Here is a 23424-nt window from a genome sequence, read left to right as displayed (position 1 = left end):
TAAAAGCAACTACTAGAATATTTATTTGATAGTGTTTTATTTATTTTTGAGTTGCAGACACCATCACATGAGGGAGAAGCATGACAGTGACATGAAAGCTCCATCAGTGGCTGAAGGGAACTTGTCCTCAGAGTGAATGCACTGAAGCCCCGAGTCCTGTTCCTCTTCCCATCAGATCCAGCTCAGGTGCACGGTTGCATTTACTGGGGGATCGTCACTCTGCCACCGGTGACAAATCGAAGCGAATCCATCAGAGAAGCTCTGCTATGTCATTCTCCACGTTCTCGATGGGGCAATGAAGTTCATACCTGCAGTAAAGGGAAAACATTAGAGACACTATTATAGTAACCGATGTGTGATTTACTGAAGGGCTGATTAGGTTTTTAGCTGGCAGTCTATGGTCTGTAACCTCACCTTCTGAAGGGCATGCCATCTGCAGTGATTAGGAACTTCTCAAAATTCCACCGAATGTCATTGACGTTGATTGGGGACCAGTAGAATTTCTTTGTGTCTCCAATAATAGGGTTCACAAATGGCAAAGATTCCTGTGGCGAATGAGAAATAACAGTGTATCTGTCTTTTTTTATAGGGCAAAACAGCTGCAGCACTGGCAGCACAAATTTAATCTATTAATCGTATATATTCAGATCCTATGTAAAGCACACTACCTTTAGATAGGTGAAAAGAGGCTCCTCATTTAATCCATTCACCTCAACCTTTCCAAAGACAGGAAACTTTGGCACAAACCCCCCACCAGGTCTCACATACTTGAGGATATTGAGGGTTTCGTGGTTCACCTCTATAAATGAAAAGAAAGAGTCATTACTGGTGTGTTTTGCACATTTGCCTTGTGTGTTTATCATGACAAGTCTACCTTCAAATAACTTGCAATGTTTAGCAAAAGCATCTACATAAGACAAACAAATAGCATGTGTAGTAAAAGAAGAATTCAGAGCCTTTAATTAAGGTAAACGCACCGTAACATGAAGGTAAACATTCTCTATTACAAGTAAGTTATTCATTAAAATCCTACTTAAGAAAAAGTACAGAATTAATGTACTTGAAGCACCAAAAGTAAAAGTACTCATTCTGCAGAGTAATGCATTTCCCTGTTAGTGATTATATATCAGAGAGACATCAGGTAAAATGGAACAAATACGATTTTACACATTGGGCTCTTTAAATATTAGCAGCAAGTCATCAAACATATTTTTGCATTGTTACTACAAATGAAACAATCACTTGATTGGCCTGAGATGACCAGGACCAAAGATTAAAAACACTACTGGTCCCAGGTGTGCAAGAGAAGCTATGTGGCATGTTGATTTCCTCTTTTTGGTAATAAGAGAACTGCAGCTAAAACAATAAGAGTACAAGAACAAACAAGGTTGTAGGACGTTGCCCTTTAATAACGGTGTGACTTTTAAAAATACCAATACACTTTACTTTTAATTGAGAAGGGTTTTGAGTGAGTACTTGATGCATGCAGGTAAAATCAGGACAAAAAATTCAGCTAAGATGGGACATTTTTCTAAAGTGAAAGTCAGGTGCCATAAAATCATGACTTAAGCTTTAATGTGCCATTCTGTAAGATTACAGACATCTTTAGTACTTTTGTCACTTAAAAAATGTTAAAGATGATGCAATAGTCCAGAATAAGCCGTCACTGTTACACACACTCAAGCACATATGCATCTTCATTGTAGACAATATGGCACAAACAGAACAGGCAGCAAAAGAACAATGAAAGCTTTTAAAAAATGAACAATTAGGTTACAATAATGATTTAAGGAATTAATGACTGAGCTGATAAATAGATTCAACCATTTATAAGACAAACAAATATGACTGTCCCTTTTTACCTTACCAGCTGTCCCATGTTACCTGAACATGTCATCAGAGTGAGGTCAGGGGTTCTTGATGTGTTTAAAGGTCCAAAATTTCTAAAATATTTTACTTGCCAACATATTTTCTTTATAGAACTAGCAGACACACGTAACAAGATATAAAAGTAACACTTAAGGGAATCACCTGAACTTAAGGTGGTTTATCTACCAAAAAGTGTCACACATTACCTGACCTCACCTCACATTAATAGACTGGTGATGTATCAGTACATAATGAGCATTTTACCTATTAAGGTGGAGCTAGTTTTAGTCACTTATATACAGTTTGGTAGTTTGATTCACTGCTGTTTAACCCAGGTGTCAAAGGGTCACGCAATAAATCTCAGGGGGTCATTAGATGATTAACGGTGTAAGAGGAAATCACTCTTTGACGACTGAAATATGACAACGAGCTAACAATAAAATGGAAATCCTCACGTAACATACAGGTATCTCAAAACTTTTCTCAAGTTCAGTTACCATCTTGGCACAGTACACTACCAGGTTAATAATCAGTTACTTCTGACACATTGCCAAAGCCTCAGTGTACCCACCAGGTGACTGAAGACCGAACTGGTTGCAGGGGAATCCCAGGACAGTGAAGTTGAGGTCATCAAACATTTCCATCAGTGCATTCAGTCGGTGGTACTGCAGGAACAGGACAAAAAATCAAATGGCTTAAATAGAAAAATGACTGCACAGGTTATGAGATAATGTGATCTGACTGCAATCAATCAGTGCTCTCGCAGGATATTACCTCCTCTATTGTTGACCCTCAGAAGGTGGCAACGTTGATGATGAGAAGCACTTTACCCCTGTAGCTACCGAGCGGAACCACCTGTCCATCCAGGGTCTCGACAGAGAAATCATAGATTGATTTATTCGCCATGCTTGTACTTTAGCTTGTATATGGGATTGTAGTCAGTCAAGAGTGAGTGTTCACTGGGCTATCCTGTTGGCTCATCCCATTCACTGAAACATAACTCATGGGTCAGCAATTGTTCAGCATGACTGACTTCATTGTTCTCCTGGGCAGAGGTGAGCTGGCAGGGTGGTCATTTGTTCAGCACACGTGTTCGAGGGAAAAAGAGGCCGCTAATGTGGTGACAGCTAATTGGCTTTGGGGGATGTTGAATATTTAAAACAAATATGTGTCACACGGATTTTACCTGCATATTTGCCTCTTTAGAGCTCACAGTCACAGAAAGAAGTTGAATATTAAGAGTAAAATTAATGATTTTCTTAATGTTTTGTTTCTTTTGCTCAATAGTCTGAAATCCCAGCATGCACAGCATTTTATACAGACTTGTATCTACTTAAATAGACTATTTTTTCCCTGTTGAAAGATCTTTGTAGCCAGTTATTTTGATTTATACACTGCTTATATTGTTTTGTAAATAAATAAGTTGTAAAAATAATTATGAAACAATTTGACAATGCAGGAAAATGCATAATTTTATATATATTTGTACAGGAGGTATCAATAAAACACGTCAAACTGTTGTTTTATAGTCGTTATGGCAAATATGTAAATTGCTTTAACATGATCGTTGACGTAAACCCGGAAAATTACACCTGCTGCATTCAAGTATCCTCGTAAACGCGCGCGTTCATCATTATGTTACACCCAAATAACTGAAATATGACTGCTTTGACGTTTAATGTGGATATTTTTGATAAGGGACGAAGACAAATGTACTCCCTAAAGGTGTGCAGTATTTTTATTTAGTTTTTTCGTTTAATTTAAGGAGTTCAATAGCGCAGAATGGGCTACTTTGATTTTTACAGCCTTCAACATGGGAAATACATCCTCCAAGGCAGCTTTAAAAGTCTATATGTGTGTGTTTATTCCTTTCACCATCAATTCTTGGCTCTAACTTCCTTTAAATGCCACATTTTGTAGACTTTACAACGTTATTGTATAGTTTATGTGTCATTTCGGTATAAAGACATGTATTCCGCCGGTCCCTGAAGGCACCATTAGGTTTGGGTTACACCTTAAACGCTTGCAAGATGCTTAAGGAAAATACGTTATTTTGGCATTTATGTGAAGAACAACACGCCCGTGAAAACTCTGTATAACATATCTGACTCAGAATGGGTGAAGACGCTAAGATACGAACGTGAGTACCCTTTAAAAATGGAGTTAAATGTTTAAAAAGCAGCTGTATTGGTGGCCCCGGCAGGTTAGCTTCTCGGCTAACAGTGCTAGCAACAACAACCCAGCAGTCACTGAGAGACACAGCCGGGTTGCTGCTGCTCTCATTTATTTATGGCCGCAAACTTTAATTAGATATCACTGCCACAAGGCTGATATTACATATATTTTGTCGCCATGTGACTGTGTTGGTTTTAAGTGCTTTGGCTTTGCATGCAGTGTCAAAGTTCAGCTGTGAAACAAGGTCTGCATGTCGTCAGCAGATGTCATCTCTTGGACTTGCCCTGGGAGGATGTGCTTGTCCCACATATTCTGTGCTACTTGCCGCTGCAGCACGTTGTCAGCCTGCAGAGGGTGAGCAAGCAGTTTCACAGCCTCATCCAGGTGTATCTGGCCAACTGCAGGACGTTTGATCTGTCCTTGGTGAGTCCTGATGAGTGTTAATAGTCTGTGAATATATAAAGAGAGGTGTGGTTGTGAAAGTGTGCTGCTCTGTTGTGTATTTACAGATTGGACCATCCATTCCCAAGGAAGCGTTCTGCGCCTTGTTAAAGGACAACAAAGTCCTCCACAGCCTGTCTCTCCAGAACTGCTCAGACTGGGTGACGGACAAGGAGCTGCTGCCAGTTATCGGCCAGAACCAGCACCTGCAGAGAGTGGACATGAGCGGGTGTGTTTGGCTCACCCGCCACTCCCTGGTGGCTGTGTCCTTGAGCTGCATGCACCTGCAGCACCTCGGCCTGGCGCACTGCGAGTGGGTGGACAGCCTGTCCCTGCGCAGCCTGGCTGACCACTGCGGGGGGCTGCAGTCGATCGACCTCACCGCCTGCCGCCAGCTCAAGGACGACGCCATCTGCTACCTGGCCAAGAAGTGCTCCAAGTTGAGGTCTCTATCTCTGGCAGTCAACGCCAACGTCACTGACGAGTCGGTGGAGGAGGTGGCCAAGAACTGCAGGGGCCTGGAGCAGCTGGACCTGACGGGTTGCCTGCGGGTCAGGAACCAGTCCATCAGGTATATCACGTCTTATTTTCAAGTGAGATCCAGCTAAGTTTGTGCCCACACTTTCACACGCGCCACCTTGCTTGTGCACCCGTCCATAAGATCCTCTGCATGCTGTGCTCACAGGACTCTCGCAGAGTACTGCCCAAAGCTGCAGTCCCTGAAGGTGAATCACTGTCACAATGTGACAGAGTCCAGCTTGGATCCTCTGCGGAAGCGCAACGTAGTGATAGATGTTGAGCCGCCGCTACAGAGGGCTCTGGTGCTTCTTCAGGACGTGCTGGGGTTTGCTCCCTTTATCAATCTGCAGATATAGCCAAGGGGCATTGATCTGTCCAACAAGTGCACACAGGTAGGTAATATGAGCAGTGTATCTACTGTATGAGCTTCTTCATGTCCAAAACTGTCTGTCAAATACCCAAACTCAAGCACTTAGTAGTCTGTTTGCTGCAGATAAATTGTAATTGCCTTCCTTTGTTACAGGAGTCTTCGTCAAAGCTCTCAGCTGCATTACATGTGCACGCGAGTTGCTCGAAGAAATGTCAAGACAATCCAAGAAGATCTGGATTTTTAAAACTAAAGGGGACAAAAAAAACCTCATTGGAATGTGATTTAAAAAAATGCATTTTTAAGTCTGCATTTGCAAACTGAAGAAAGCCATGTACTTTTAAGAATTGCTGCCTCACGTCCAAAAGATGTCACTGCACTCTCTGTCAATCATTCAGTGTTGTAATAACGTGGCTTTATAGAAAAGCAATTCTCGCCAAAGTACGGTGTAGTGTTTTGTTGGTTTTTAAACAAAGTACATGTCTTACTTTGTGTCTACGACGTCTTAAGAATCATTTATGTTTCATTTAGAAACATTACAGAAATGTTTGAGTTTAATTGAACATTTTATTTTGCATGGATGTGCTGATTTAAAGGATCAATTCACCCAAATCACGCTAGAACATTTTCCTCACTTACTGCTAGTTTTGTCAAGCAATTGGTTTTACGCGTTCAGGTTTTTATTATCTCCACTACTGAGACTTCTGCTGCCGCCACTGTACAATGAAGAATGCAATGTTGTTAGCGTCTTCCAGAAGCAGCGTCCTGGCTCCTCAGGATACTCCACAGACCTCACTGTCAACAGCTTCCTCTAGATGAAGACTGTTGACCTGCTTCGTTGCTCACTGTAACACCAAAACTATCTGCGTGGCTCGACGCCACCGGAGATCAGTGGGAAAATGTTTATATATTTTCTTGTGACGTGGGTGAAGCAGCCCTTTAATCCATACTGTTAATAAATGCGTACATGTATAGCCTCGTATTTGTTTGAAATAAGTGTAGGAACTTATGATGACTGCTTCCTGTTAAAGTCTTAAAATGAGTTTTGTAATAAAGTGTTGAAATGCTGTCACCCAGTGATACTGAATATATGAGAAATATTAAATTGTAAAATACAAGAAATGAGTGTTGTCACTTTTCCACTTAATAAAGGGGATTAACTCTGCTGTGATGAACAATCCGACTCTTTCCTCTCCCAATGCACCTCAATTTAGGGTTTCAGATTAACCGCCATCACTGAATTAAAGGGGAACTCCAATACTTTTCAACCTGGACCCTACTGACCTATATTTTTGTGTCAAAGTGACTCGTGAACAATTTTTTGAAACTGGTGTGGTATTGAGAAACAGTAACAACTCAAGACAGGTGTGCCCTGTCAATTTACGTCCACTGAAAGTGTTTGTGCCTACCACTGACAGACTCAGATTTTTATTATGAGTGTCTGACAACATGATGCAGAGGAACTTCGGACAAATGCAAAGTTTCTTCCTACCTTTTGCTGGACTATTTCTTATTGTAACCAAGTTTTGCTAAAGGAAAAGTCTTGTACAAAAGGTGACTTGTTGCAGGAAGAAAATGGTGGAAATAGAGTTGTGGTAGAGTACAGAAAGTTAAATTTTAGTTTTAATTTCAACTTTCAACTCAATTTTATGTATATTTTTAACTTGTTTTATGCTCACGGCATATGTTGGTACTGCTTGTTGAAAATGAGTTCCATTTTATTCTGTGCATTGAATTTTGTTGTATTTATTTACAAGGACAATAAAAGAATTGAACTGAATTGAATAGAATTGAATTGAAGTGTAGCTTAGTCATATCTAAAAGACTTTGAGTGCCGATTCTGACGATGTGAAAAAGACTGCAAGATTTCAGAGCAAGACTTTTCCTTGAGCAAAACTTGGACACAAAACAGACCACAACAAGTGACAGGTATGAAAACACATTTTATTTCTCTGTCGGGTCCTTTTTGTTCCCTTTGTTCCCATGTTTTTAAACGAAATCAAGCCAATTTGCTCAGGTTTCGGAGGGTTGAATGTGGTGAGGTTGGCAATGGTGATTTTGGGGCTGTACAATTGGGATCTCACAAACAAAATGGTCTGTCTACAATATTGTCAGACACTCACGATAACAATCTGAGCCTGTCAGTGGCAAAAACAGGCACTTTTAACGGACATCAATTGACGGGGCCCACCTGCACTGAGTGGTTACAAGCTTGTTTGGTGAGTGCTGATTGCAGCTCTCTCTGTCAATACTCAACCAATTTCAAAAAGTTGTTTTTTCCACGTGTCATTTAGACACAAAAACATGAGAAATAGGGTCCAGGTTGAAAAATAACAGAGTTCTCATTAAATGTAAATAAGATAAGAGCAAAAATCATTGAAATTTATAGTGATATTGGTGAAGAAACTTTATCTAATGTGGAGTGGTAGATGTCCAAACAAGTGTTAAATATGGAGCTTAAAGACAGTTAAAAAAAATACTCTTTAAGTATATATAACATGGTTTTAGGTAGAATAAGTGACTGTTGATTTTTCATGTGTTCTTGACAGATATAATGTATACAGCCTCTTTTCTTGCCTGAATAAAACTGGCAAAAAACTGTCTTCAACTAAATGACAGTAAGACAGATTTGGTCCCTCCAACTCGATCCTGGGTATATCAAACCACCTGGGGCCCTTGGCACCTAAACTTCATGCCCAGGTCAGACATCTTGGTGTCATCTTTGACTCAGCTTTAAAATTCGACAAACAAATTAACTCTGTAGTGAAAGGTTTCCAATTTAGAAACAATGTGAAACTCAAACCAATCCTCTCATTTCATGACCTGAAGATAGTCATGAGTGTCTTCATTTCCCCTCGTTTGGATTATTGTATTGATTTTACTTGAGTTTTAAGTTCATTTAAACTGTCTTTTATTTCCTCTGATTTTATACGCTAAAGTGTTTTCATCAGTGTCTTGTCTTTTTAATTATTCACATGTAAAGCACTTTGTAACTGTTTTGAAAAGCGCTTTATAAATAAAGATTATTATTAATATTATTATAAACATGTTAAAAGAAAATGACCCAGGCTTAATTTTTAATTCAGCTTCCTAATAAATGAAAATGAGAATAATTTGACCCACATGTGTACCCTGCTTTGAATAACAGGATTCCTTTAATTCCTATAATAATTCCCCTGATTGTCAGGCTTAAGAGGGTGGTGTCACAGCCTTATAGTGGTGGAGTTAAATACTGGCTTCACCTCTTTAATGCATCATCAGTGACACAAGGTGGCAGCAGTGAGTCGGGATATTTGTCTGTCTTCTTCCTGGTGTATGAGAGGCTGCATGAGTCCTGAGCTACAGCACACGCAGGAGCCATAGTGATGGTGTGTAGTGTTAAACATGTCAGGATACATGTCAGGTGTATACATATTTTTCTTAGAGTTAGAAACAAATGTTTAAGTGTTCAGGCAGACTGTGAAACTAAAATGATCTTGTTAACACTTGATGCAGTGAACGCACAGTAAGATTTAACGCCTCCCTTTGTTGCCACGTGCTAAAAAAATCCCCCTCTTACAGTTTCCTCTGGTGGTCTGACTGGCAGACTATATTGTAACTTGTCTCTGTGACAACACAACAGGTCTATTTTCCACTTGATGGCATGGTTTACCCCATCTGCTGCGTGCTGTCCACAAAGCTGAATTTGCACCAACAGAGAGTTGTGTTTGGGGAGGGCTTCAGGGATCGACCGGCATCCTTCTGTTAACCGTGCTGATCATCATACTGTACTGCTGTGCCTCCGTGGAGATGTCTCAGTGTCATTAGTTATAAAGTAAATCGTGAAATTTCAATTCGTGGAGGAACTCACGCTGCATATTGTGCAGTATGTACCCATATCTACACAGGAATTCAGCTTTTAAAGCAAGAATTAGAGTGAAAAGTCTTGTTTGCATCATTTAAAGCAACAAAAGATGCAAGATATATATTATGGAAAGGATTTTAATTCACTCCAAGACACACTTACTAAAAAAACAACTCTCATTTGTATAATAATGAATATAAATAACATCTTCAGTGGCCCGTCCTCGTTGCTGCTCAGCAGTCAGCGGGTTAAAAACGTCTCAGACTACATTCATCATGTAGGACCTCAATTAGCATTGATCTGCAGGGGGGGAAAGAAACATAGCTGCGTTATTATATACCATGGAGCAATTTCTGTTCCAGTGATTGAGTGTATGGGGGGATTTCTCAAACATAGCCGGCCTAACATATTTTGTCTTCCTGTCAATAATCTGGCACTTGTCTAAATTATTGATCAATAGCAACTGATCATTTTATACCCGGGCACAACAATGATGCTGGCGCATTTTATTCAGCATGCAGTTTCAGCCCCCCTCCGGCAGCGTGTAATATACTGTACTTATTAAAACAAAGAATAAATCTAAGTTTAATCTCTGGCTGCTTTTAAAGCGGCTCCGTGACAGAGTAACTTAGTGATGCTGTTCAGAGGCTCCAGAGGTTCAGTCGTGTGTGTTGTGGCGGCTGGTTCGCATAACAAGGGTCCTGTGATGCCTCTGAAAACAGGCCTTTGTCATGGCAGACATTTTGACTTGTCATAGGAGGAGAAAACACAAGTGTCACCAGTGGTGTAGTGGTAGTTGATGAGGTGGGGGTACTCTCCTATATGCCAGTGGCTTTTTGGCTGATACTTAATATTAAGTATTATAATTCCATGAAATTTGTTTCAGTTGTTATTACCTGACATGCTCAGACCTCTGTAGTAAATGTGTGGAACCTCTGATACTCAGTTTCGGTACCCCTACGTTCACCTTTGTGGGTACCCTACCTATAACGGGATGTCCTGCCTTACCTCTCCCCTTTTGCTGTCCATGGGAGACATAAGAGACATTGCCCTTGTGGTAATTTCCATGTTTTAGTGCTGTTAAACTAAGTTAATTTTATGCTAACGTAATCTTGTGTTGCTTAATTTGAGTAGGGGCTTGAGTTTATGTGGTTGTATTTGATGATTTTGTTTTTACCTCTTGCTGTCAGGTATGTTTTCTGTGTTTCATTGTGCTTAATTGAATGTAACATGGCCGCCCTTTTGCTGTTGTACTCCATGGTAGAGGTAAGCGACATTGCCCTTGTGGTAATTTCCGTGTTTTAGCGCTGTTAAGCTAAGTTCATTTTATGCTAACGTAATCTTGTGTCGCTTAATTTGAGTAGGGGCTTGAGTTTATATGATTGTATTTGATGATTTTGTTTTTACCTCTTGCTGTGAGGTATGTTTTCTGTGTCTATTGTACTAAATTGAATGTAACATGGCCGCCCTTTTGTTGTTGCACTCTATGAGAGATGGGCTAAAGTTCATATGGTTGTGTTTGACGGAGGATTTTTTGGCTACTGTCAGGAATAAACAGAGATCGCCTCCAACGATATCCACAGTCTGGGCCTCTTTATATCAACACAAAGCAGACTCCACGGGTCAATGTCGTTAAATAGTAGGTGCAAAAACGTTCACTTTTGAACCTTTTTTTAAAGTCTTTTCACCTGTGACGTTATTTCAACGTCTTTTCAATGGAAAAATGTTCGTTGGGCTGCTCAATGACACAATGACAATCCTGCTTGGTGCAACACTACCACCTGGACGCTAGTTTCTGGAAGGCAGGTGTCTGACTGATGGATACACAAAACCAAACAAAATGTCGTAGTGGAGTAGTGGAGAATTTATTTATTTATTTTGGCTTACGATCTGTGAACAAGCGGGCACATCTGCAATAAACACAATTAAAAAGCATTTTTCTGCTTTCCTCCAGCGTGAGGTAAATAAGGCTATTTTTTATTTTGGAACACCGAGAGAAATAAATATACTTGGAAGTAATTTTCATGTAACATTAACCAAATGAATTATAATGACTCTAATATTTCCTTAGTTGTTCATATGAACTTAAAATATTCCTTTCATCTTCAGCATCCAACTTGAGAAAATGATCAGAAATTGGTTCAGGCCACTTTTCAGCTTCCTGTTAATTAAATGAAGTTCATCTAAGGTGGAGAGAAAATTACTGTAGCTGTTCAGACGGGCCCAAAACTGTGTCACAGATTTTTGTTCATTTTCATATTTTTAATTAACAGACTTTTCCTCTCGTCTTCCATCAGTGGATGAGTCTTTCTTTCGTTTATTTGATGTAGTTTATCTCCTCCAACCATTCACATACGACCTTATTGGATCCCGCGACTTAGGGATCCATCCTTTGGCCACCAGAGAAGCATAACTAATGACAACATTAAAGTGGCTTTGTGAGCGTGGCCATCAAAATGTCGATCAACCAAGCAAGAAATAATGTTGGATTTTAACGGCGGCATGAATAAACATGTATGTTTAGAATCTGGAGAACTTGGGGTTAGATTGAGGAAGATTTTGAAGGTGCAGATGAACTAATGAAGAATCTCTTCAGGGTTCATGTGTGTGTCGCAGATGTGAGTCTTCAGATGAAAGAAAGACTTTTATGTGGAGATTCAGGCCAAGCACAGTTGTGTTTTCAGCCTCTGAGAGGAATGAATGACAATGCCACACAAGATGTCTTCAGGGTGCCGTCTAATTGAAGCGACATTTGAAGCTTTAACTGTCAGACCCATTAGCATCTTCCTAATTACTGCACTCCAAACCCCAGACTGGACAGGAAACACACGGTCAGCTAGCTCCGGCCCCACCGGTGACTCACATAGTTTATGAATGAATAGAGCATCATGTCATCATGTGACTCATAACTACTCAATGCTTGGGTGAAGAATGTGTTGGCCCACTTCTTTATGGGAAAAAAGAGTTACTTTCTAGGGTGGATTTTGGAAATCTGTACTCTCAACATTTGATTTGAAGATCTTCAACTAAAAATATAAGAATGACAATATCTAATAAATCTTTTATGTCTTTTTTGTGGCAGTATTATTGGGTGCTCCGTACAGTGCTGAATTAGATTGATTAGTTGGTCAACAGAACAAAATTTGACAGCAATTGTGTTCATTTTTTTAATAATTTCAGTAATTTGTCAAGCAAAATGTCAAATATTAATTTGTCCCAGCTTTTCAATTTTAAGGATTTGCTGCTTTTTTTTATAAGTCATAGGTAATTGAATATATTTTGATTTTGGACTCTTGTCTGGACAAAACTAATAGTTTCAAAATGTCATCTTGGTACTCCCATCACATATCGATGTTTGGTCATGGACTTTTCACGCCGACATATGACCTGCAGGTTACCTTGGGTGCGTTGGTTGATCTCTTTGCACTACGCTCATACAGCTGTTACTGCAATCGGAACACCCATGTTGTGGAAGCCTAGTGCCCACCCTTTGGTTCCCCTCCAGGTAATAATGCTAGCTATGTCAGCACTGTTGCTATTGTTAGTGCTGTTTATTGAATTAGCACTTTTAGCTGCTAGCCACTGCCTCAGCCACCTCCATGTTGAGGACTGTGTGAAGACAATCCTACCCCCGACTCTGAATCATAGTTACGCTCTGGACAACATCATCATTTGGACATGTGATCGTACAGTTAATATACTTTAGTTTCTTCTTTTACTGTTAAGCCCTGTGTCCACCAAAGTGTCTTTTCCCAGCTGACAACACCACGTGCTCCTCATTAAACACCCAGCTGGTTTGGAGCCCTTTGAAGCACAACATTTGATCAGCTGACACACTTGCGTTTATTTGCGTCTGGTTGCTGTGATATGGAATATCAATGGAAGCTAAAATATCGGCACAACATAGACTAGCCTACTTGCTCTGAATTATGGGATGCTGAAGCATGTAGGCAGAAAGGATGGACCTGGTAGTCTATGTGGGTTCATGTGAGGAAACATATATTAATATATATACAGTATATTAACATATTTCTCCTCCATTGTTGTTGTTGCTGCTTGGTCAGGGTCACGTTGAGATATGACATGAAAGGTACTCTGCGTGTGTTGGTTGTTGATGTTCTGGGACGCTGTGTCAACTTCAGCCTGTTACACGCATTGTCTGTCTTCAAAATACACTTACATTTTCATAGGAAATATACAGTTTGCATACAGTCTCTTTCAAAACAAACGCACTACGTCAGTACAACACTGTGAATTTTCAACAATTGCACATGGTTATGTTTAGCCAACACATGCACGTGGTTGGGTATAGGAAAAAAGAACAGGGTTTGGCTTTACAATAATACAGGAAGTGAACACCGACCTCCCGGGTGAAAGTCAGTGGTCCTTGGACCCATCCAACACTCCTCCTACCCACCCTCATTGGACTTCCGCCACCTTAACTTTCTTTATTGTCCCGCTGCGTTTCCCCTTGACAACACAGGGCACCATTAAACAATAATGGCAATCGGCCACGTATCATGCCGACATTAAAGGACGGCTTTTTTGTCGGTGTCTGACGCCGAAAGTCACTGACCAAGCGCTGGTTTTCAAACACTTCCAGTGAGACTGGGTTGTCCTTCTCCACTGTGATTTGATGACTGGGTAAAAAGTGGAAGTTATGAGTGCAGCATTTAACCCAAAGTTGAACATTTTTTAACCCTCGGTGCTCAGAGAAAAATGCGAGCAATTGTACCAGGGTCGCTTTGCCCCCCTCTGGTCCCCCCCTTGTGGTGCAAATGGCACTGACTTCACAATAAAGCTCTTAGTACAGTATTGTAAAATAATACAGTTAAATCCTGGAAATAATCAAGCACTTAAATTTGCGTTCTAGCACTTACTGATTGGTTAAAGATTTACTAAATTTGCTTTACAAGTCATGGTTCTGTTTCTCACTTAAAAAACTGTCCTCCACTTTCTCAGCCTTTAGTCCTGCAGTTAAAGAGGTGACCTTCGTCCTGCTGGTGTCCCGCTTTGACCTCAAGCCTTCTGCCACCCAGGCTCCAGTCCAGCCCATTTCTGAGCACCCAGAGGCCAAGTTTTTGTAGCTGTACGCTCAATTTGCCTGCAATATAAACACACTGATTTACCTAATAGAGAATATGTATACAATAAACATGACGAGGATTCGTCCTGGCAGGAGCATTTTGCCCTCTGACTAATCTGGGCTGCTAAATTGTAAGTAACTGTGGTGAACTCTGTGTCCTCCAGCCAGCAGAGATCAGAGTTCAGCATTCTGCCGTAATCACAGATCACATCTTGTTATGCTTAGCGGACACTGAATGATGCTAGAGGCTGTCTCATCACGTATGAAGAATGGAGATTAAGATCAGGTTTAAGACAAAGAAGCTGTGGTTGGAGGCTTGCATTGTGCTCCGTACTTGTTTAATTTGAATTATAGACCATGAATGTCTGTGGGATGTAGTGAATATGATTATTTGTACTAGGATATAGTCAACACGTTTAAAGCCATATTAGATTAATGTCACCTGAACTCGTCAAAAAATCCAAACCAAAGTGTGTGACAACAGTCGCCTCCTCTGTCTCATTTCTTCTGTGCTGCTTCACTGTCTGGAAACTCTGACACAAAGGAAGCTCCTGTTTGACAAATGGAGAACAAACAGCAAAATATGTGTTTAGTGCATGTCTCGGGCCCGTAGATTAATGACATTAACGAAGTTTCCATTAGCACAGCGATCGGGGGAGACAGAGGCGTCCATGCGTAAATCCACATGACTGAATCACTGATAAGAGAAAATGAAACACATCTCTATGGGCCAAGAGGGGCCAGGAAACGCCACTCCAAATTAGCCCGCAGCCCAATTTGTTGTTACTTCATTAACCGACCAGCATCTGTAGAGCAGGGGAGGGAAGTTGTGACCCGTCTTTTGCCTAAAAGATTCCCTCCTCTGCCTTCACTAGGCCGCTGAGAAAAAAGGGGTTCCTGTGCACAAAGGCAGCATGGCACAAAGTGACAGAGTTTCATTTGGCTGTGAACCCCCCTCATAAAATAATCTGGAGCATGCAAGCAAAGAGTGTTTTTTGCTCAGCTCAGAGCTGATATTTTCTATGTGTATGCATATATATTCTATGGCTTATTCAGTAGTTATCAGATGACCTTAAGTTTTCATATCTCTGTCCCTTTCAGAGTGTTTCAGAGTCAGAGTCTTTGGTGTATAGAGTTTCAGGTCACAGAAGAATAAGAAGCGTGTTGCTGCTTCCAAAAATGCATTTTGAAATTATACTAAAAAAGGATAAAGAAAATTGCTCCTGAAAATAGTTTCAACACTGACACATTTTATGTTAGGCTATAGCTGAAGCTCAAATAAGACATATACTTAAAGTAGTTCTTATGGACAAAGTCAATGTCCTTCTTAACTTCTTGTCGACTGGAAAGCTGTAGAAGGACAAATATGGCTGTTTCTTTTTGGAATTTGAGGATGAAGGAATGCTAAATGCCTGACTCCATGACTCCATGGTTGTTTCTATCCCTAGCACAAATAACCAAATGTGGGTTTTCCCTATATCTGGTTCCCGCTCGCTATGTGTGAAATAGGCCTATAGTAGTTACAGTGGAAATATCTGTTGATATGTCAGTGATGCAAGCAGTTCAAGTGTCATATGACAGAAGTAAACGATGCCCTGGTTCCCTCGTCAAAAAGCTAATGGGATTTTTCCATTGGATTTTGGACTATTGCAGAAAATAAGCTCTGTAGCAAACACACATTTATGATACTTTTGTTCAGCAAGATAATATTCACAAATGAACACTACTTTTCTGATTTTTGAAGCTTAAATGCAGTCACAAGAAGTAAAAAAGCTATAGGCTGCAAACGAACAACACCACGGTCGCATGACTAAGGTTGTCACGAGGTGGCTGTGTTCAGCATGATGACGCTCTGGAGTCTCATTTAGCTACTTGGCAACTGCCTGTATAAAGACACATAAAAGCTTCAAAATTCACAAGTGGGTTCTACGACATATTATGTCGTAGAACAAAACGTGAAAGTCTCTTAAGCTTGTGTTAACAATAGACCTTATTTCAGACATCTAACCAAAAACACATTCAAAGAACCCACTGACTTTGAGACAAGGGTATCGTGAGTAGCAAAATGCAAACTAATTTCCGGGTTTTAAGACTCATTCCTGGGGCATTCTATCAACCCTTCACTATATTCCCCTACCTAGAGCAGCCACTGTACAAGTCTACGTTAGCAACTGTAACTAGGCACAGTAGGCCTGTCAAGCTTACAGAAAAATGTCAAAGTACATAGGAACCTACAAGTCTGACAGCAGATACCCTCAAAGTTTACAGGGAGGTGTCATATTTTGTTTCACAAAGCTAAAAACACAAGAGGAGAAATACCAGATATGGATTAAACAGTTTGGAAGACTTCACTCACGGCTGAATCCATCAAAGTTCGACAAAACTCCTTCGTCTGCTCCAGGGTAAGACGCTATGTTAGCTAGCTTAACGCGTTAGCAAACAAAGACTGTTGATTATCAATTATAAGTTATACCTGCTTATGTTTTACTCTAAGTTAGGAACTTGTAAACCATTTGAGGCTCTGACAGCAGATATCCTTAAAGTTTAAAGGTATGTGTTGTATTTTTCGTTTTTCCAAGGCTGAAAACACAAGAGGAGAGATGTCAGATATGGATTAAACAGTTTTGAAGACTTCACTCTGAGCTGAATCCATTAAAGAACAACAAAAACTCCTTCGTCTGCTCCAAGGTAAGATGCCAACTAACATTAGCAAACTTAGCACGTTAGCAAACAAAGACAGTTGATTGTTTTTGTTATGTTTAACTTTAAGTTAGTTGTAACTTAAACCATTTGAGGCTGTTTGTGCTTAAACAAATAGAAAAGCCAGCTAGTTTCATTTTCTAGTAATGGGTATGGCAAGTCATACTTAAACGTTAGCTTAAAATAAAACAATATATTGACTTTCACAGCTGTGCAAGAATATTGTTGCTCCTGTTTGTATTTGACGTGAATTGTCAAGACGTGGGGTGCCTGACGCTTGCATATCTCCCACTGATATTGCTGATATTGCCATGTTAACATGCCTGGTGTGACAGCTTTACAGGTGTGACAACAGTAGCCATGTTTCCATCAGCCTGTTTAGATGCGCATCTAGAAGTATTGCATCGGAAAATTATGATGGAAACGCCAAAATTCAAATTAAAATCCCCTGATTTGCACAAACTAAAATACACTCGCTTTAGCCGGGTTTTGGTTGATTCGAAAAAATGCTGATTCACAAAACGGGGGATGGAAACAGTTATGTTCGATTTAAGTCTGACGTAGCACACCTCTCTCCATGGTGATATCCACACTCCAGGTCAGGAAGGCAGTAATGCATTTACAAGCTGGTTGCCAACCGCCAGAAAATGTAGAAGAAGAAGAACGCGAGACTTGTTTTGTTTCCGGTTCTGCGGAAAACTCGCGCAAGTTTGTAGTTTTCACCGAAATCCGTACATTTAATGGAAACACACAGGATTCGTATTTCTTTTAATGCGCATTTCCCAATGATTCAAATCACTTTTGGATGGAAACATAGCTAGTAACTAAGAGGGGCAAGACTTAGCGAAGGGTCACCCCATAGATATCTATGGGTCACCCACAGTTCTGAACATTGTGTTATACACAACAATGTCAAAAAAGCCTCTGCGGGAAGTTTAAAAAATGCACAAAACATCAACTGTGATGACGTAAACACCATAAAAGCTACAAAAAAAGATGACCTATTATTTTAAGTTTGAATGAAGTTTGTAGGTGAAAGTACAAATGAGCACTAAGAGGTTTAAAAGAAGTTGAAAACGTCTAAAAAAGGGCAGAATATTAGAGTTTGACCACTCCGTCCATTCATTTTAATGGTAAAAAAATTCAGATAAAGCACTGAACATTTCAAAAATCATGAATGATATAATAATTCTGAAGCCTGAATAAAGTTTCAGCTGTCTGTACACACACTAACACTTGTATTGTTGACGCGAGAGACATTTCCCTTGTATTTGTGAACGTTCAGTAAAAGGAAAGCACATACTGATGCCCATTGCTGACACCAAAAACAATGCCTTATAAACAAGGCAATAAGTCACTTACAACAAAACACAATCTCCCCAATGTCCTTCACAGTGTCAAGTTTGGCACTTACAGGTTACAGTGTTTTATTTTTTACTTTTAAAGTGTTGCAGCGTAACTGTGGTCAGTATTTCAACTTTTGAGTTCAAGCTTGAATTAAAGCTTGTGTGGTTTTAGCTTTAAGTGAGGATACAGTACTTGATGGTAACCTCTAAATATGAGACAACACATAAGGAATAAATATGTAGTATGTCTGAATTGAGGCTCGGTGTTAAGATACGATATGTGTGCATGCATAAGTAATATTTTATGTTAATATCTCCTTTTTATGAACAATAAATTAGTCATTTTTACTTCAAAATATATGAAAACACAGTTCAAAGATATTAAGATTTCATTGTATTCTCTGTATGTGTCTATATGTGTAAACAAATTGCTAAGAATGTTCTTGACAACACCCTGTGAAACCCATAACAAAGAATATAACACAACTACAAATATGTAAACCCAAAATAAATGAATAACAAAAATACTGGCGATGGATGGATGCTGTAAAGTCACATCACATCAGTCCTGAAGTGGATCAGTGGAGTTTCAGGTGTAGCTGAGGGGCCTTTTCTGCTCTTATCTGCTGATGGAACTGGCTGTCTAGGATGGCTAGTTTCTTATCTTCCATGGCCCACTAATATCCACAGGGGACCGACACCGTTTGGCACCCTGAAATCCTTTTTCCTGCACCGGATGGGAAATCAGCCTGGGTGGATCACAGGGGGCTTGAGACATGGATGCCATATGGCCTCTTTTTTATTCTCTGTGGAGTTTGGGGCCTTTGGGGTGCCCAGCATCTAAATGTACACAAGAGATTTTGACAATATGTGCCGTGACAAAGGCATTTTGGCAGTTTATGTTGTTGTTTGTGGTTACTGGCACATCACTGAGATACATTTGCATTTTTCAGCTCTGGAGATGTGACTGTATCTGTAGACAAACATGCAGAAAACTGGGCTTACTGAGATTTAAATGAAATGGTATCATCACCGTATGTTCTGAGTGATTCTTGTAACCTTTTTTACATCCGGAATTTTTTCTAGGATTAAGACAAAGAAAGATTCATTGTTACACGGTACATACACAAAACAACCTCAGTACTATCAGGGTTGCAGCTGTCTATTGGTTACAAGGGATACTATGGTATCGGTTATTATACTGTGTTTATCTGCAGTATCGAAAAAAAAACCCCAATCATACAGAGAATCTCACCTTTATTTAATTTATTTTCAAAAGGGTGACGTTTTACTCAAGTTACTCAAGTTTTAATTATAATAAAATGATTGTTCAACCCCAAGAAACCCTTTTGTTTTCATTCTTTTAAAGGTCATTGTAACTTTTAATAATAATAATTGTGTAATGCCATATTTGTGATGCCTTGAAATTGCAATATTTTCTGAGACGGCTATTGCAACCCAAAGTACAATAAACGATGACTGCAGTTAACAAACAGTAAATTACAGAGAAATAACATGAGAAAGATAACACAAAATATTCCACAAATCACAATAAGACAGAAATATGATTATAAAGTCACAAAGTAAATTAATCAAATTAAAGATTTCATCCTAAATAGCACCTCAAAACAATCCAAAAGCTGTCAAAACACTATTAGAAACAAATTATAATATCATTTAAACCAATAAAACCCAACACCATTTTAAAATATCACAACACATCAGCAGCCATCAGCTTCAACATTCATTAGAGATTAAATTTTGGTCTTAAATGTGTAAATACAGACGGAGTAAGGTTACATCTCTGAGGACTGATTGACAGGGCATTTAAAAAAAGAAAAGAAAAAGAAAGCAAAGGGTGCACTACTGTATCTGGCCAGCTGAGGACATGCTTTCCTCAGACTGGGAAAGGGGAACATATAGCTTTATGTAGCTCAGCAAGAAGATTAGACTCAACTTTACTGTCATTGCACAGAGTAAGATTAGCTTCTGCTCAGATAGTGCAAACCGTAGCAAATGTCCATATACATATATATGTAAAGCAAAACAAATGTACAGAATTAACACCAGTCCACAGTGTCAGGAACAATCCCTGTGCAATAACCCTGTAACACCAAGCATCCACTTTACCAGCAATTTATGTCATAGTTTAAATACTCACTGTTCTTTAACATGTTAATATCATAACTGTAAGCATCACTGTATTCTGTATCCACACACCTCATGTACATAAAGCAACCTGTCACAGTAATAATTCCATTTTTATTCCAGGATCATTTGCACTCTGCTCCATTTACTACTGTTTTACTATTTGCAGTTTCACTGTGCTGTTGTTTCTACACATACTTTTGTACATATATTAATATCTGTACATATTATTCAAATGCATTCCATAGTCAGATGTTATGTTTATCTTTGTTCAGCTTTGTTGTTCTTGTTTTAACTGTGGCCTCTTGTTGATAAGCATTTGGATTTTTAGGTCTTCTAAGGAGCAGATTTTTCAAAACTCTGGTTCCTTTGTATTTGTGTGGACATGTGAAACGGAGCATTTGGGAAACAATGGCGTCATCATCTCAATTCATGCATGCTCATTGGTGCTTTGTGTAATGACCATGAGCCTAAAACAATAACAACAATGGCGGACTACCGTTTGTTTATGTTTTGTTCACACTGTTTGGTCCAATGACTACTTTACACTTAAAGTTAGTATTGCTGCACCACTTCATGGACAAATGAAGGCTTCTGCTGCACCCAGTTTTTGTTGGTCCTCATCAGTGTCCGTTGTTTAAAGTCCATAAAAAATTATAGTTTTGAATCAGACCTGGTCAAACAGGCAGATGGTGGGAATGTTTTGAGAGTGGGGTTGTTGTCAATGAGGATATGAAGGAAAACTTGCATGTCCAGAGTGAGTGAGCTACTTCATCCTTATATCGAAGGGGAATCAATGGTGATGTGATCTTTGAAAAAGGTAACCCTATAGCCTGTGCACCTTACTACCTGCCAATGCCGTTGTGCATTTGGGGTCATTTTTGCGTTGCATTTATGCACGGGGATATTTTGGAAAATGAAGGTAGTGTGGACTTAATATTTTTATGAAAAGGAGGGGGAAAATACCCGATTTTACAAGCGGCAACCCCTCCCTCCTCTGCAGCGCGAGCCTCGTGCCAGAATATGGTTACTTCTGGATCCAAAAAACTAAGATGGCACCGGCTAAAATGCCAAACTCAAGGCTTCAAAGCGGGAATCCGCAAACAAATGGGTAGACATCACGGTAGCTGTATCCATTATTTTTACAGTCTATGTTTTTTAAAAATATGTGTACGTATAGACAGGGCATGTATGTGCATAACTGTGTATGTACTATAAGAACAAGAAACAATACAGCCTTGGATGTGTTCACACTTATTCGGCCATTAAATCTGATTCTGATTCTAAACAATAAAGAGATAGGATGCTACCAATTAACAAAGCAGGGGCGTCTCTTTCCCCCCTTTCACACTATATCTATCCTGTCAAAAAAAAAGGCAATAAGCAAAATACAAAATGTACAGTATGAATGAATGTGACTATAACTATGTCAGTAAAGTAACTATAATAGTATAGTGTGGACAGCAACCAACGAAAAGGTTATACAGTAGAATTAGTCTTGTTATGTCATAAACAGTAAGCTCATATGTGTACATGACAGTATAGACCCTTTTACTGTTAGTAAACAGTATGACGTTCTTAGGTGGGCGGGGCTTAGCTGGAGGCAAAACTATTCTCCACAGACATTAGCTAACACTAGCTAACAAGTTCTGTTGTCTTGTTTTAGACAATGGAGGAAGATTATGTGAGTGGTGCGTTCGGAAATACTCACTCCGAGTGCTGGAGTGCACTCTGGCACAAACTGGACTGTTCGACAATTCAGAGCGATGTTGGAATGCACTGTTCGGTTATCTCAGAGTGGCAGAGCGCACTCTGGGCACTCTGTCTGCGGAGACAGAGCAGCAGAGAGCCCATGGGAGTGAATGTATGATTAACTTCACCATTCATTAATTCATGTAGAAATATAATGCTCCGTTTCTTCAACCAACAGGGCTCTCATTTTTGTGTAGAGTGTCAGACTGAATTTATGAAAGCAAGTTCGAGTGTTACTTGAATAAATAAACACTGACCAACAGGACCAGACTGGCCGACTCGTATGCGCTCACTCAGTGGATAGATGATGTCACAGGAAGCTTTGTGGTTGATTACCGTGCCAATCTTAAAAAGGAGGACGATGCTTGAATGATTTCCTCCAATTTGTTTTGCTATCGAAGCTAACATTAGCTAATGTGCTAAAAAGTTAGCGTTACAAATTCCAGCACTCCTCTTAATACGTCCCCAGTTTCTGATGAGGTGGACATGAAAACCCTTAATACACATAACGTTATTCATCCCTACAACAGTAAATGCTTTTTCCCTAACCTGATACGAAGTGCTCTGCACATGTGAGCATTTTTGATGATCACCTCGTCCAGTTCTTTTGTCTTATTGCGTTTAACCATAGTTGTTGTTTTTGTTGACGGGCAGTGGTGGCTTGTATGTGATATAAGTTTTGAGCCATGACTCCTTCTATTCTGGCTCCCAATAACACAACAAGACGACATTTTAAGACTCCTATGTAGCCTACAGCCCTGTGGTGGAGAGTCATGTTTTTCCTCCAGCTAACAAACTGACGTCAAAAGAGTCTATACACTGGAAGAAGGTCAGTTTAATACAGTCAGTTAGATATGGAATAAAAATGAGCACCTGATGTTAAGTGTGGGTGTTTCCCTTGATAATAGATTTCAGCTCATACTTTTGGCCCTGTAAACTAATAGAAGTTGCTTTTGGATATTTTCCATGCAGTTTTTGTGAAACAGTCACCACCCAGCTCATCAGTGGCTGTAGATAAGAGCTGACCCCACACTCTGAGATGACCACCTTTTCCCACGCAGGTGTACTAATCCACAGCGACCTGAACCCACCACAGCACAGTATGTGTATGACGCAGACTGAGAGACCTCCATCGAACACTCTTTATGAACTAGATTGAGGACAATTTTCCTGCTGA

General features: G+C 39.8%; 2 protein-coding genes across 3 annotated transcripts; one reads left to right on the top strand and one right to left on the bottom strand.

Annotated features, from left to right (window-relative positions):
* Positions 1–20: 20 nt before the first annotated feature.
* gpx9 (glutathione peroxidase 9) lies at positions 21–2856 on the bottom strand. Its single transcript, XM_050060199.1, has 5 exons — positions 2644–2856; positions 2441–2534; positions 669–799; positions 415–545; positions 21–308 (listed from the first exon to the last, which is right to left on the bottom strand). Exons 1-5 carry the CDS (start codon positions 2773–2775, stop codon positions 251–253), a joined length of 546 nt encoding a protein of 181 aa, XP_049916156.1. The 5' UTR covers positions 2776–2856; the 3' UTR covers positions 21–250.
* A 996-nt stretch (positions 2857–3852) lies between these two features.
* fbxl15 (F-box and leucine-rich repeat protein 15) lies at positions 3853–6563 on the top strand. Of its 2 annotated transcripts, XM_050059956.1 has the most exons (5): positions 3853–4009; positions 4308–4467; positions 4554–5056; positions 5171–5396; positions 5528–6562. In XM_050059956.1, the coding sequence occupies exons 1-4, from the start codon at positions 3984–3986 to the stop codon at positions 5358–5360; spliced, it is 879 nt and encodes a 292-aa protein (XP_049915913.1). In that variant the 5' UTR covers positions 3853–3983; the 3' UTR covers positions 5361–5396; positions 5528–6562. The 2 variants fall into 2 exon arrangements, with proteins under 2 accessions (XP_049915913.1, XP_049915912.1); XM_050059955.1 differs by lacking the exon at positions 3853–4009 and having other exon boundaries at positions 4258–4467; positions 5528–6563.
* The last annotated feature ends 16861 nt before the right edge of the window (positions 6564–23424 follow it).

Source organism: Epinephelus moara, chromosome 13, assembly GCF_006386435.1.
Source record: "Epinephelus moara isolate mb chromosome 13, YSFRI_EMoa_1.0, whole genome shotgun sequence".
In the NCBI taxonomy this organism is placed as follows: Eukaryota; Metazoa; Chordata; class Actinopteri; order Perciformes; family Serranidae; genus Epinephelus; species Epinephelus moara.
This window is presented reverse-complemented; position numbering and strand designations above follow the sequence as displayed.

Excerpts from the sequence above, each read along its gene's own strand:
- fbxl15 (XM_050059955.1), top strand. The coding sequence starts at position 4,258 with ATGCAGTGTCAAAGTTCAGCTGTGAAACAAGGTCTGCATGTCGTCAGC. Across the intron at positions 4,468-4,553 it reads GGACGTTTGATCTGTCCTTG|ATTGGACCATCCATTCCCAA; the intron begins GTGAGTCCTGAT and ends GTGTATTTACAG. Across the intron at positions 5,057-5,170 it reads GTCAGGAACCAGTCCATCAG|GACTCTCGCAGAGTACTGCC; the intron begins GTATATCACGTC and ends CTGTGCTCACAG.